General features: G+C 53.4%; 1 protein-coding gene across 1 annotated transcript; it reads right to left on the reverse strand.

Moving 5' to 3' along the window:
• Window positions 1-1,631: 1,631 nt before the first annotated feature.
• ELP6 (elongator acetyltransferase complex subunit 6) lies at window positions 1,632-12,025 on the reverse strand. Its single transcript, XM_037030589.1, has 7 exons — window positions 11,845-12,025; window positions 10,299-10,377; window positions 8,980-9,050; window positions 6,895-7,013; window positions 5,338-5,539; window positions 3,836-3,982; window positions 1,632-2,730 (listed from the first exon to the last, which is right to left on the reverse strand). Exons 1-7 carry the CDS (start codon window positions 11,896-11,898, stop codon window positions 2,602-2,604), a joined length of 801 nt encoding a protein of 266 aa, XP_036886484.1. The 5' UTR covers window positions 11,899-12,025; the 3' UTR covers window positions 1,632-2,601.
• Between the last annotated feature and the right edge of the window lie 3,439 nt (window positions 12,026-15,464).

Here is a 15,464-nt window from a genome sequence, read left to right on the forward strand (position 1 = left end):
GGGATGCACAAGAGGCAGCCATACATTGATATTTCTCTCCCTCTCTCTTTCCCTTCCCCTCTAAAGATAAATAAATAAAACCTTTTAAAAAAAAAGACATCTCAACCCTGGCTGGTGTAGCTCAGTGGATTGAGCACAGGCCTGCGAACCAGAGGATCCCAGTTCGATTCCCAGTCAGGGCACATGCCTGGGTTGCAAGCTGGTTCCCTGCAGGCCAACCCCCAGCAGGGGATGCATGAAAGGCAACCATACATTGATGTTTCTCTCCCTCTCCTTCCTTTCTAAAGATAAATAAATAAATAAGTAATCTTTAAAAAAAAAAAGACATCTCCGAATTTTTTTCTTACCATTAATAAAGCTCAACCTTACTGCAAATTCCTCACCACGGGAGTGATGTTCAAAAACTTTAAAAATGAAACGGAGCTTAAAGGTTGTCAAGAAACGATAATTCCCTATACTCAAGCTTCTACACTGAGCCAGCCCTCACGAAAATCTTGAAAGGCAGGGGCTGGATGTTTCACAGATGAAGAAACCTTCCTCGAGAGAGGAGATCTGCCCAAGGTCCCTCTGAAACTGATGAGGTAGCCCATCCCGGGACACAGGACTCCGTGCTCCAACCCACCACACAGGCACCCGAGTCGGGCCTGGGCGCAGAGACGGGCAAGCGGGGCTGTCTTTGCCATCGCTCGCAATGGCGGTTACGCTCACCGTGAATTAAGCTCTGGTGCAGCAGCTGGCGAGGTGACGGAGTGGCCAGTGGGGCTTGGGCGCAGCCCCTCCCCGAGCTGAACCCCGGCGGACGCACAGCGGCAGGGGCCACTCTGTGGCCAGGAGACTCACCCCAACGCCAGGGAGCCTCGGCCTGGAGTCAGGTACAAAGATGCAACGGAGAACATGGCCCTCTGTGGTTTGGGGGGAAAAAACTAAATCCATGTGAACCGGTGTAAAAAAAGCCTAGATCCCAATAAACAGCCAAATGACCATGACAGTCACTAAAAATAATGAAAATCTCCAAGTTGTACTGATAATATTCAATGCCTTTATGACCTACTAAGTTCCTACCACGCGTCAAGAGACCAAGTATATGTGAAGGTTATTCCCTGCACTAGAGAAGCCGTCAGTGCACACCTTCACACTAAACCTCACGTTATCACACATCACACTAGCAGCCACTAATAATGGAGAACTGTTGACTGCTGGCTCCTTGCCAGACTGGCTGTATTCCTCATTCGATCCTCATGACGGCCTTCAGAGGCAAGATAATCCCCATTTTATTTTAATTTTACATATTGGTTGGAGAGAGAGGGAGAGAGGCACTGATCTGTCATTCCACTTATTTATGCATTTATTGGTGCTTCCTTCTTGTAAGTGCCCCGTGTCAAAGACAAAAAATGCAAAAAGTTACAGAGTTAAAAAGCAACTGAGACTCCCCTAGTCACTGCAAAGCAGTGTTTCGGCCTTCCGTTTTCTTTACTTTAAAAATCAAACCCACTGTGCTATAATTTACATACACTTGAAGGCAGGATGTCCGACCTGTGGCCTTGTGGGCCGCGTGCACACTGGAGTGGCTGTGAAAGTGGTCCCACACAAATTTGCAAATTTCCTTAAAACTTTAGGAGATTTTTTGTGTGTGTGATTACGTATTACGGTTTATTTAATGTGTGGCCCAAGACAACTGTTGTTCTTCCAGTGTGGCACAGAGAGGCCAGAAGGCTGGACACCCGTGGCACTCACTCTGAGGTGACCCTGGCTGAGGGGCTGAGTGTGGCCAGCTGGTACCTCCCAGATGATCAGGCAAAAGCACGCCTCTTGTGGTCTTCACAGGTGAGGGGCCCCAGCTCCTTGCCAAGGCCCCATCCTGCCTAGTGGCAAGAACACTGCTTACACCTCACCAAGGCCAGTAAACCCAGGCCCTACGTGGGACCTCAGGTGACCACCGCCAGGGTGCCAGGCCCTTGGTGGCCAGGCCTCCTCAGTATTTGGGTCAGGACCCACAGAACCGGGGGTAGCCGAGGCTGAGAACTGGGCGGGGGCCTGCCTCCCCTTTCGGCGAGGGTCGGCCAGCCGGCACAGGCCCCTGCCCTGCTCTACAGCCTTGAGCGTCCACAGCTGTCTAAGCCACTCTCCTTGCTGGAGCGAGGGGGAAACACCTTCGAGAGACAAAGGTGAAAGTTAAATGAGACAATCCACAGGAAGCCACAAAGTGGGAACTCACTTTACGCCAGCCATGGTTACCCTACCTGATGCCTCGGACGCCCATCGCCCAGGACTGCCCCTGGCTGGCACATTCATGCCCGCCCTGGCTCTAAGGCACATCCACCAGCAACGGGCAGCTGGGCTTGGGCACTTTTACGGGGGGGCTCCGAAGGGCCCCCCCCCCGTCCAACACCTCTCTCGGCAGAGGTGGGGCCGCGGATTCCTCGTGGGCTTTCTGAACAAGGCCCGGGACAGAGGCACCCGTCACAACACCGCCCAGCCGTCCCTGAGTCACAGGCCAGCCTGAAATGCGGCTACGAAGGCGTAAAGACGCATCCTTGCTCCGCTGCTTCATCCTCCACACCCGATGCAGCCCAGGACAGTGTCGCCTGCCCCTCAGTCAGCTCACAGGACGGCCGGGGACATTCCTTTGGCGAAGAAGGACACGTTCTTGTCCTGTATCTTGTACTGGAAAGTGAGGCTCCGGTCCCGCTGGGTGGTGGGCTGCGATGGTCCCCGCCACAGGATCCTCAGCTGTGGAGAAGAGCGGGAGAGGGGGCCCCCACGGGCTCCAGTGCCTGCTCCACTGTGGGCGCTCCCTGACTCCTCTGTGACCTTAACCGGGGGCCTCCCTGAGGTCTCTGTCCCACATGCCAGGCAGTGATGGGACAGACTTCCCAAACAAAGCCATTACAGCTCACTAACAATAAAGGTCCCCTCTGTTATGACAGCGATACCACTTCATCACAGGACAGGAAGGAAAATGTCACCAGAGGAAAACATCGGGGTAGTTCATGTGTCCTCCTGTGCTCCTGTCACCACATATGTGGCTCAGTACTTGCTGGCTGCACCCATTTGAAAATCAACACCTCAGAATTTGCATTCAGCTCAGGGTTCAGGAAGGCCGGGCATCTGGGGGCTGTGTCAGCTGACTAGGAGGCTCCGGGGCATTGCGGCCTCGAGGCCCGGCCACGAGCTGCCCGCAGAGCCTTACTCTCCCGTGCGTGCCTCGGGCACCCTCGCAGCACCTCTGTGCTGCTTTACTTCCACACTGGCCCCTGAATGACTCTGGGCCCCATCCCATCCACCCTTAACGGGCCGAGAGTGGTTCTCATAAAGTCCACCTGGAAGCTGTTGGGGGCACTTTGGGGTGATTTCAAAAAAGAAGTTTCGGGAGGCGGAAAACCACAGCAGCCCCTGGCAGGGGACGAACTGGCCTCCCTCCCAGGGCAGGCTGCACGCCGCCTGTACCAGTGCTCCCAGCACCATGGAGGGCACCAGCGGGGCGGTGGCAACCCTAAGTCTCAATTTTAAAAGGAACAGGGTCGATCTGAATAGACAAGGCGCTCGGCCGTCCTGCCAGGGAATTCTGCCGTTCAACAATGGGGCCCCTGCATTCCACCCCAGACAGCTCTCCACTTTGGTCACACGTGGGTCCCTGTGGAAAACCCACACTGGTGCCTGGGGCTAAGCAGCTTCTGGGCCAACTCTGACTTGCACGCCCAAAACTTCTGAGCAGAAGGGGCTCCCCAAGCAGACGATCCCTCAGCCTGGCACCCCCCAGGACACCCCCATGTGAGGTCTGGACTCGGGCACCAACACAAGCAGCAGGACCCTGCCCGCCGCGCCCCCCACGCACCTGCCCATGCACGTCCCTGCAGAAGCCGGTGGCCAGGCCTTCGGCCCGCAGGATCAGGTGGCTCTGATGACTGAGGCCATTCAACAGCATGTCACTCTCTTCGTCCTCGGCATCTCCGCTGTCGTGTACAAGGGCCACTATGTTTCCCTGCAGCAGAGACACAGGGTGGAAACCAGCCCCTGACTGGGACACAGGATCGGGGGCACTGGGCCCTCTCCAAGATTGGCCTCCTCAGCGCTGCCGTACCCTCCCCTTTGTGGGGTGGACCCTGCCTGGGCTCCATCACCACTGGACAGCTGACACCAGCACATCTGACCGGGACTGCCAGCTCAAGCCATCTAAAGCCAAGCTCAGCCTGTGGTCCCCCTAGCGTTACTGAGAAGTGCGGCCATCCCGCAGGCGCCGACTCACCCCACCCAAGGAGGATGCCATGAATAAGAAGTCCTTTCGTGAGGCTCCTATCCAGTTGTTACGAAGAATGAAGGGGGTCTCTGTGGTCTGTTATGGGGCAACAGCCACCAAAATGGACTGTGTATCAGGAAATGAAAAATCCTGCCGCCACACAGCTGGTGGCAGGTCACCCGTACTGTGCAGCGCACTGCAGGGACCCATCACACACGCGGGTGCGGGTCACAGCTGCAGTCTTTATACACTGTGACCGACTTCTTCTCTTCTTTTTAAAACTACCCCAAGTTTTACCGTTTCAACAAAAAGAAATGTTTTCCCAAAAAGAGGATGTTCGTGGGCCACAGAGCAAGCTGAGCTCGGGTGGCCCATTCACCCCCACCCGCCCCAGCACTGAACTTGTCCTTCAGGCCCCTCCGTGCTCATGGCAGCACCCTGGTTCCTGGCCCTGTGACTGCAGCCAAGACAGCCGCAGATGCTCCCTAGACAGAGTCCAGGGGCACCCGCCTCTCACGCAGCAGGAGCGCAGCACGCACTGCCAGGTGAATGCGCCCGGCTGACCCAGCTCCTCCCGCTGCTCCGCACCCTTAGCCGGACCACACCATGCCGGTGTCTGTGGCCCCTACCTGCCACCCTGTCACTGAGGAGCGGCCACGGTGGCCAGGCGCTGTAGGCATCACCAGCTTCATCTCACTTACCTCTCGCGGTCGGGTTTCTGGGAGGCAGACACCACAGCCACTCCTGCTTACGCTGGCCCACTCTCACAGATAAAATCTCCACTCTGGACAACCTCTATTCCTGCCTAGTATTGGACAATCTTCTAGACACACCAGAGGGACAATGACTTGCCCCAGAGAACACAGGTGGGGCTGGGGCCTGTCACAGGCACTGCTCACCAGCCCCTTCACTCTGAGGGCGTGATTTTCTAGCAATGGCAAATGGGGGGAGCAGGGCGGGTAGACCAAAAGATTTCAGAGCCTGCCAGAGTAGAGCTCCAACCCCACGCAAGCAGACAGACACCACCGCACACCAGTGAGGCCGGGCCTGCCGGGGCCGCAGCGGTCCCAGGCGGGAGCCCGAGCGCCGGCGCCTGGTACCTGCAGCGAGCAGCACACAGCCACCCGGCAGTAGTGGATGAAGTCCAGCACGGCCACCGCCCTGACGCCCAGGCCCAGCAGCACGCTGAGGTCGTCCACCAGCAGCACGGGGCTCCTCCAGGCAGCCTCCCCACGGTCCACGGGCTTCAGGGCCTCCTGCACAAACTCGTACAGCGGCTGCAGGTTTCCGGCATTGGCCTCCCTGGGACACAGGGCGGAAGTCACCAGACAGTTCACTCTCTCTACCTAAGTTTCTCTTGGATGGCGCAGCATCACAGAAAAGGGCCCGGGGGAGGCAAAGAACTGCATCGCAATCTCCAGCACCATGGGGCGCACGATCAGTGGGCCAACAGAGGCAGGCACACACATGTAAAGGACACTGCGATTCAAGTGCTCTTTGCGCCCCAGCGGGCGCCCAGCACTGTCCCACACACTGGGGACACAAAAACAAGCTGCTTCCCAGGCCCATAAGGGACAGCCTCTCAGTCGAAGAGCATAAGGTATCTGGGAGGTTGATTTGGAGAGGCAGGCGGAAGAAGCCTCCCCAGGAGGTCCTCAGTGGGCATAAAAAGCTAAACAGCAATGCAGGTGTCTGGGGGGAGGGCTGCTGGTGTGCATGACAGATGCTGCTTGTTTCTGAGCAAGCTGGTGCACATGCCTCCATCCCCCGGTGACTGCCCTTGGTGGTGCTTTCCAGAAATGGACAGAGGCTCAAAAGGCACCTGCTGCACTGCCTCAGGGTCCAAGGCTGAGCCCCCCAACAGCAAGGACGATGACCGCCCAGCACTGGGGGTCAGGTGTCACCCAGACAAAGACAGCAGGCTCAGAGATGCGAAGGGCTGTGGACACAGGGTCAGGGCGCACAGCCTTCTGGCTCCTCACGGCCGCCCGGCCACCACACAGAGCCGAGTCCGACAGAGGGCCCGAGGAACGGCTCCTGCACGCAGCCCTCTGGGTGGAGGAAGCCAGCAGCCAGGTGGGGAGTTTGCTCGGAGCTATGTCTGTGGCTCAGCTCAAAAGAATGAGAAGCAGGAAGCCTGACCTCAGAAAAGCAAACCGGCAGTCAGTGCACATTCTGTTAAAAGGCCGACAGTGAGTGCAGTGTCTCAGGCTGGTGGCTTCCATGTTCTCTGCATCAACAGCTCCACTCTGCCGTCACAGTGCAGAATGGCCCGGGACGTATGCGAACAAATGAATGTGGCCACTCCAATGAAACTCTACTTACAAACACAGGCAGCTGGCCTTTGGCCTGTAGGTCTCCGACCCCCCTATCAAACTAAGAACAGAACACAAGAGTGTGCTGGGGCCCTGAGCCAGGGTAGGGAAACCAGCAGAGCGTACCATTCCACCATATTGTCAGCAGATAACACTCCCGACAGCTTTATTGGGACAGCCGTCCACCTTCTGGCCCACGGTCAGAACCAAGGGCTGTCCAGGAACACTGCAACCCCAGACAGGTCTGACCCTGAGGCCAGCTCTGGCCTCCCTCCCACACAGGACCCCCGCTGGCCCACCTGCCCGGGGAGCACTTTCCGGCCAGGCCACGGGCCGACTGACCTGAGGAAGCACAGGGGGTGTGGCCCCCCCTCAGCCCGAAGGAAGACATCCACTGACGACTTGAGGCCCTCGAGGAACACAAGCTGCCCACACTCGCGGGCCGCGGTCAGGCTGACACCCTAGACACGGGGGAGAGGACAGAGAGTTAACGCCCCTCACAGGGGAGCCATCGAGTCTAGACCGCAGCTCGGAGGGCTCAGGACACATTCCAAACCCTGCAAGTGTGGCCTGGCCACCCGCCCTGCAGGTGGGGCTGTGACTTCTTTCTCCAGGGTGTCCCCGACCCACAGGCCTCATTCTGTTTTCAGATGTGTATTTACATTTGGCTACCATTTTCTAAAAAAAATTCACATCTTTTCTTTATATAGTTATTTTATGATTCCCTAGCACAGATCTTTAACTTACAGTAGTAACACTTTCTTTTCAAATGCATGTATTTTTTTCTTGAGAGAGAGAAACGTGTCGTTCCACTCCTCTGTGCTGATTCCTGTACGGGTCCTGACTGGGGACCAAACCTGCAACCCCGGTGTTACAGGGTGGCGCTCTAACCCACTAGACTACCTGGCCAGGGCTTAAATGCTTGTGTTTACAAAACTGAGTGCACCCTTAGAACGGGAAGTGAGTGCCAGTAAGAGGGCAGGGCACTGACGGTCTCCGCTGCCGCCACGCAGCTCTGCTACTGTGGAGCGAAAGCAGTCATGGACAATTCACAAACGGGTGTGGCTGTGTTCCAACAAAACTTTATTTACAAGACACGGGGGGTGCAAGCTGGAGTTTGTCAACCTTACTCGAACCAGAGCTTCTTAAATATGGTTCTTCTTGAACCACACAATTAAAAATCTCTTGAGACCCCTGATTAAAACACAGATCCCTGAGTCCACTCCAGACCTCCAGAAGCAGAGATCTGGGGGTGACCCCAAGAGTCTGCGTTTCAGCCAACACCCAGGGGCGGTGACACAACTGAAGTGTGCAGCCACCGCTCTGTCTGTGCCCCAGACCAGGTCCCCCTTGCTCCCCCTCCCACTAGCGTCCTCCACAACGCAACACCCGTCGCTCCAACAGCCAAGCCTGGCAGAGACTCCCAATCACCACTTCCGCTCTTGCTCATCGCCATTCTACTCACAAAAGCACCACGACTCACAGAGACCGTGTGGAAGTGCACAGAGTCCGACACTCACTCTAGTACTGTGCACGCCCCACCCCTGCCGTGTGGAGGGCGATTCCAAGGGAACGGGAGAAAAGCGGCCAATCTGGACGTGGGAGCACACAGCTTTCTCGTCCAGAAGCACCAATGTTAAGGCCACAGAGAGATGTGCCTCACAGACCCGGAAGGCAACTGTGGTCCTGACACGACTGACCCCTGCGCGCATGCTGACCCCAACACAGGAACTCCCCTCGTCTGCAGAGGAGGAGAAAGAACCCACCCTTCTCTCGCCTCCCACCGGTTTCTCTGCATCAGCAAAGAGGCGGTGACTTGGCCCCACAGTAGGACTTGCTTCAAAGGTCACTGCTGACGGGAGACCAGTTCTCTCCCTCGCTGAGCTGGTCCATGGAAGCAAAAACAAAAACCTCAGCAAGTCCACCTGGTCACAGGCAGTGGCCCAGGCGAGGCCAGGAGTTTCACCAGCCTCTAGGCCATCACATTGACCCACCCTTATCTGATGAGATGAGGTGAAGGTGACGAAAGTACCTCCCCCCACATCTGGGTCCTAAGCCCTAGACTGAGGGAGACACAGCGGGGACCACTCACTTGGTGGCAGCCCAAGCTGTGATCTCCAACCCAGGAGGACCAAGGTCAAAGCCATAATAAGAATGAGAAAACCTTAACTGGTCCAGAATCAGCAGAGATGGGTTTGATTAATTAACAACAAAGCTGGTTCTATAAGTTCTCAATTAATAAAACACAAGGAGATGCTGCCTAACCCCTTCAGATATAGAATCCAGGACCCCACATTTCCTTCGTCCTTCCCTTGCCAAGTTCTCTCCAACCCAAGTAAGGGAGCCCAGCCTGAGAGCACACCCGCGTGCACACGACACACTCACTCACTCACTCCGGACCTCCGCACAGAGGTCTGAAGTACTCACCAGCTTCTGTCCCACGACATTGTAGTGACTGAAGGACTGGACGAGTGCCACAAAACAGACTTTACAATTAGCTGGAACACAGAATAAACTGATTGGATGATCTATTTATAATCGGTCTCGTATATTTCACACCTCTGGAAACAAAAGCATTGCAGCCCAGGTCTTACCACCTAGTATACCCGACTAGATTCTAAGGTGCAATTTGCGGGGTGGGGGGGTGTTTTTTGTGGGTTTTTTTAAAGATTTTATTTATTTATCTTTAGAGGGAAAGGAAAGGAGAGAAGGAAATAAGTATCAACGTATGGTTGCCTCTCGTGAGTCTCCTGCCGGGAACTGGCCTGAAACCCAGGCATGTGCCCTGACTGGGGGAATCGAACCGCGATCATGTGGTTTGCAGGCCCGCGCTCAATCCACTGAGCTATACCAGCCAGGGTTGTTTTTAATACTTTTATTTATTCTGAGATGGAAAGGGAGGAAGGCAGGAAGAGAGAAAGGAATACTGATGTGTCAGAGATACATCAATTAGTTGCCTCTCGCATGCCCCCAACTGGAGACTGGCCTATAACCCAGGCATGTGCCCTGACTGGGAATCGAACCAGTGACACCGCCCCCCATCCCCATTCAAAGGCCAGTGCTCAATCCACTAAGACACACCAGCCGGGGCTACAGTTAATTTTTAAAGTTGGTCCTATATCCAAGAGGATATAAAGGAAACACAAAGAAGCTTTAACTACCTTACTAAACATAATTAATTCTAATAATTTATCTGTAGATTCTCTTGCTCTTTCTAGGCTGATAATAACATCATCTATAAAAGAAAGTAACTTTCAAAGTTGTAAATTACTGTGACTAACAGTGGCAAAGGTCACCCTCTGTCCTGGCCTGGCTCAGTAGGGCTTCAGGGAGAATAAACAGATAAATGAGTCTTTTTATTTTTCTTTTCCGTTTAGCTGTTTTCTTCTCCTGAGCTACTCCCACAGGTAAACTGCAGCGGCCACCCAGTTTTCTCCCTGCGTTCCTCAGGAAGCACCTCCAGCCAGGGCCCAGTGTCAACGGGTCAAGTGCCCAGCGATCCCAAGATGCGCGAGGACTGAGGGGCAAGCACACGAAAGGCCACAAAAGGACCGCAGAGCAGCAGAAACGGCTGGGCGGGTGGGGGGGGGAGGCAGGATGGGGAGCAAGGGCTGGGCAGGGCTGGGCAGGTACCTACTAAACCCCAAACTCCCGACTGGTTAGGACTATTCCAATCCCTTCCTAAAACAGGCGGTTTTTCCCCGGGCCTTAGGTTTCTTCTTCTGTAGCATCAACGAGTCCCATACCTTTGAGGTAGAAGGAGAGAAAGTGGTGCACAAGGAAACTGCCGTCTGTCTCGGCGTCACACAGTAGGGTCAGTTTCCCCTAAAAGCCACGAGGAACACAAATAGGTGAGTCAGACTCCCTGGAAAGAGGTCAGCTGACTGTGTAAATTAACTGTGTCCAGCCCAATGTTCTGACACCTGAAGAGCATATATGTATGTATGTGTGCACACATACATACATATATACATCAATACACTAAGATTACTAAAAAAGAAGCCCAAATTAGGGGAAAGCCCAAAACTAAAGTGATCAGTATTAAGTCACTCACTATGGGCAAACATCTGATCCAGCTTCCTCCCTGTTTCTAATTCTGATGTCAGTTTGGTCCCCTAGGCTGGGAAAGAGGGAGGAAGGGACTGATGACAGAGATGGGCAGTAACAAAGTCCCCCTCCAAATGGCCCTTCAGGCAGAGGTCCGATCACTCTGATCATGGAGATCCCTGGAAAGACTTCTAAAAACGGACTCTGCATGCCTGGCTGCCCTGATCCAACCACCTCGAGTTTCCTGTCAGTGAACGGGGAAGGTCGAGATCAAGTGGTGTTCTGTGCTGTTGTGATTGCTTTCACTGATGAAACATAGAAGTTCACACTATCAGACCTTGAGGGTTACTCCCCTGATGTCATTTCCTGGTGCCCACTTTGATCCTCCATTCCCTCACTCTGGCCCTGGGCTGAGGATTTCGGTGGTGCCAGTAATTAATTGGCAAGGTAGCTAGCGCCACCTGCAGGCTTGGGCAGGTAACAACTGCCGGGCAACTATAAAATCCACAAGGATCTATTGAAAGCTACAATTTGCCTGGCACTACGGGCTTTTGGACATGATATCTTGGCTGCCTGGAGGAGTTTATCATTTCGCTAGGAAGTTTATCATTTCGTATATGGTATAAAATAAACCATATACGTTTCTGGGGGAAGTAAACCCTGGGCTAAAATGTGAAAATTTTCCAGGTGTCCCAGAGTGCGGGAAGAAGAGTGGAGAAAATAGAGTGGTGCCAAAGGTGAACTCGGCAAAATGCAACGTTGGCTGAGAGCAGCTTGGAACAGCACTATCTGACACCATGAGGTGTCACTGGCGTTCGCTGCGACCTACCGAGCGCTCGAGGGCCAGGGGGAGGCTCAGGACGGTTAAGAAGCTGTTAAGGGTGGAAAATCACTCTCCTCTCCTCTCAGGCAACCTCCTCTGGGGGCCGGGACCCCCAATGCAGTGAGCACGCACAGGGCTCCAGGGTACACGTTAGTGAATGAAACCCACCCACACCTCTGGCATGGTTCCTAGGAACTTTGAAGGGCACACACGGCCTTCGAGAAGACGTGAGATGGTCCAGAAGCCCACCTTCCGCAGATCCTAATGTCCAGCCCAAGCCCTGGGTCTTCCCTCCCTGAACTACAACTCCCAGCCACAGTCTTGCCTACGGACGTCACGTCTTTCCCACAGGCCCGCGTGCACTTCAATCGGCAACGTGTTCCTCCGCCACACTCCTGGCACCCGCCCGCGCAGGTAATTACCTGCTGCACTTTGTCAGGGCTGGTATTGAGAAGGTTATTGAGTTCTGGGAACATTCCGAGCACCGGAAACGAGCGTTCTACACAAGGAACTAAAACTGCTGCGGAGACGACGCAGTACGGAGGATAACACACACCACACAAGTTCACGGGGAAGTAGCGCGCGCGCGCAACCTCCCTTCTGAGCGCCACCGCAGCCAATCGGGAGGGTGCTTCGACCTGGTCGCGCCGGCGCACGAGCGATGACGAGTTTCCGGCCGCTGTTCTCTGGATCGCTGGGTCGGGCGGCTCCCTACAGCCACAGAAAGTTTGGTTCCTACGCTGTGGGTCTGCAGTATTTGAGTCCTCGCGGTGGCACCCTTCAAGGTTCCCCGCAATCGTATCTCTTCCTCGTTCCCAGCTTCCGGCAGTCCTGTCCGTTCCTCCACGCGTACCTATCGAGCTCTGTTGTGTGTCCCACAGTTACAGAAGCTTGGGCTGCATCGGTGAACCAGAGGGGCCAAGATGCCTGCCCTTGCACAAAGGAAAAAACAAACATGACAAACATGGAAATACATATGGAAAAATTCAGTGGGGTAGGAGTAGGATTCAGGATTAAAGAGGTTGTCAAGGAGACTCACTAAGAAAATGTGATTGAACACACCCTGTGTGCCCCTCCTTAGAAAAACCGTTCCCCCTTTCTGGAAAGCTCTGTTTCCCAGATACTTTGACGGAAAAACCCTCACATCCTTCATGTCTTTGCTTAGATGTCGCTTTATCAGTGAAGCCTTCCCTGGGCACCTTATTTAAATCACAGACCTCTTCCTCAACACTTTTAAAATTGTTTTGTTATTTATTATTACATATTATTTATTTTCTCCCTAACACTTCTTATTCTTTTCCCGTTTTTATTTTTCCCATAGGATTTTTATCTAGTACACCAAGGATGTCAAATTCATTTTCACCAGGGGGCCATATAAGACTCATGGTTGCCTTCAAAGGGCAGAATATAATTTTAGAAGTCTATACATGTAACTACTTCTTAACTAGGGACAAGCAGTTTGGTGCTGCCTCAAGGTAGAAACAAGGTGCCCAGCCAGATGAAACCAGGTGGAGGGCCGGATTCCACGTGCCGGGGGGCCTTGGGTTTGCCGCCTATATAGTAGAACATATATGTAGTTTTGTTCCAGCCCAGTCAGCCTCAGATCCTTCCTCTTTAAAGTCGGTTTTTAAATGTAAAATAATGACTATGACTCAAAAAAGGAAGTCTATGGATTATCTTTTGATGGACCAAAATTAACAAGCTTTTTCTCTATTCTTTTTCTTTTTAAAGATTTTATTCATTTATCTTTAGAGGGAAAGAGAAGGAGAGAAATATCAATGTGTGGTTGCCTCTCATGGGTCCCCTGCTGGGTACCGGCCTACAACCTAGGCATGTGCCCAGACTGGGAATCAAACCTCAATCGTGTGGTTCGCAGGCCCACATTCAATCTACTGAGCTACGCCAGCCAGGGCCTTTTTACTCTATTCTTTTAAGCTCACTGAATCTTCTTTCAGAAAGTCTTCCACCCTGGCTGGTGTAGCTCAGTGGATTAAGCGTGAGCCTGAGAACCACACAGTCACGGTTCGATTCCCAGTCAGGGCGGGTGCCTGGGGTACAGCCTGGTTCCCAGCAAGGGACTCACGAGAGGCAACCATACACTGATATTTAAAAAAAAGAGAAAAGAAAAGAAAGTCTTCCTTACTGCAAATGTCATACAGACAGTCCAGATTTTCTCCAAATGTTGTAAGGTTTTCCCTTTCGCATGTAAGCCTTTAATCCATTGGTGATTGATTTTTGTGTGTGAACTAAGGCATACAGATCAATGTGTTCCTTTTTGGAACTAGCATATTTCATTTAACCTGGCTACAACTTAATTGGTATCGTATTGAATCTTTAGATTGAAGAGGGTAGGCATCCTTTAAATATAAAATATTGCCTCTCTATGTACCCATTTTCCTATCAATGCTGATGGGTCAGTTTGGTTTTGTCCTACCACAGAGGACATCCCATCAGCACACACAGCCATGCTGTTCAGTACAGATGTGCGAGAGGTTCTCTGGGTGTGTATCTGGAGTGGAATTGTGGGGTCACAGGCAGAGACGAACTTGCCATGAGTCTAATAAAGCTATTTCTATTTACAACGTTGTATTAATTTCCTTAAAGAGAATTCCTCTTTGCCTTTGTATAAGCCTCAGATCCTCAAATACCTGAATTTTGCTCTCGTCCTAAAGCAGTCCAGTGCAGAGAGAAAAATCAAACATGGAAGGATTTGATGCAGGAAATTGGGTCAAAGGGTGTTGGAAGGACTGGAAGGACAAAAGGGAGAAGGAGATTTTACATGGCAATTAGGAAGCAGGGACTTGGGGCTGCAAGCCTGCAAAGTACGCCTGTCAGACTGCTCTCCCGCGGACTTCCCGCTATTTTTCTGCCAGGGAGACACTGGCAGTAGACTGGAAAGCAGGAAGAAGGAAGAATTCATTCTGTTTCTGTTTCCGGTAGCGTCTGCAGCCGTGAGTGGCTGGGCTGCGGAGATGCCGGGGAGTTTCAGGAGCAGAAGCGCGGGAGTGCAGGCTCCAACGGCAGCAAAGGCAGCACCAATGCTTCCAGGGGCTGCACGGCTCCCAGTGTCCCCGCTGTGTCCAGTCTTCTCACATCCTTCCCCCACTGGGCCGCCAGCTCCGTTCCGTTTTCTTTCCAGGAGTTGAGCCTTAGAGTTCCATTTCCTTCCCTCCCCAGCAGGAACTGTGCCCTGGAACTCAGAGTCGGCTGGCAAGCTGCTGTGTCTTCACCTCGTTCTCCAGGAAACAGCTCTATCTGTAACAGCCCCACGCACCCTGCTTCTCTTCTTCCGGTGCTGGTGTCCATTGCTGCTCGCAAACCCCACATGACCCTACTCCAAACACTGTTGCATCATAGTTTGCCTTCCTCTCTCTCACTTGATTAACTTTCCTCCAACTGCTGCCTGATACCTCCACCATATGAGACAAAAGAGGTCTATAGTAGCCCCAAGTTGAAGGTGAATCCACAGAACCAAAAAACCCCAGCAAAAAAAAAAAAAAAAAAAAAAGGTTGAAGCAGGTTTGGGCAATCTCCAGTATGCCCACCAGAGGGCAGCAGGCACCAGTGAACGCTGCCCCGTTAACCCGCCCTGGTGTTCATTAAACACTGGCAAGCCGGAACTTGGCCAGGATCCCGCTGGCTGACAGTCCTTAGCCCCCCTCTCTAGAAGCCCAGCAGTGCACTCCCCATGGGCTCTCCTGTTCCCGAGTCTTCCTCCCCCAGGAATGTTGCCAGCGCCCTCCCCCCTCTACGGCCCCCTCCCGCTCAGAGTAAAAGCTGGAGTCCTCACTTGGCCTCAGCAACCTGGCCGGCTGCTGCTCTCCTGCTCACCCTCCCTCAGCCCCTTTGGGCTCCTTGCTGCTCCCCGAGGCTTCAGTGTCAACCACGCTTTGCGTGTCTGTAAGACGCTTGCTCCTTTGAACTCCTCCGAGTCTTTGCTCTGTGAGACTTCCCTGAGCACGTCCCACACACGTGGTGGACATAGACTTGCACCACCCAGGTCCCCTTCCCAGAGGGCCCAAAGGAAGAGCAATCACCAGAC

Source organism: Sturnira hondurensis, unplaced genomic scaffold (genome assembly GCF_014824575.4).
Source record: "Sturnira hondurensis isolate 20B ecotype Veracruz unplaced genomic scaffold, ASM1482457v3 Scaffold0020787, whole genome shotgun sequence".
In the NCBI taxonomy this organism is placed as follows: domain Eukaryota; kingdom Metazoa; phylum Chordata; class Mammalia; order Chiroptera; family Phyllostomidae; genus Sturnira; species Sturnira hondurensis.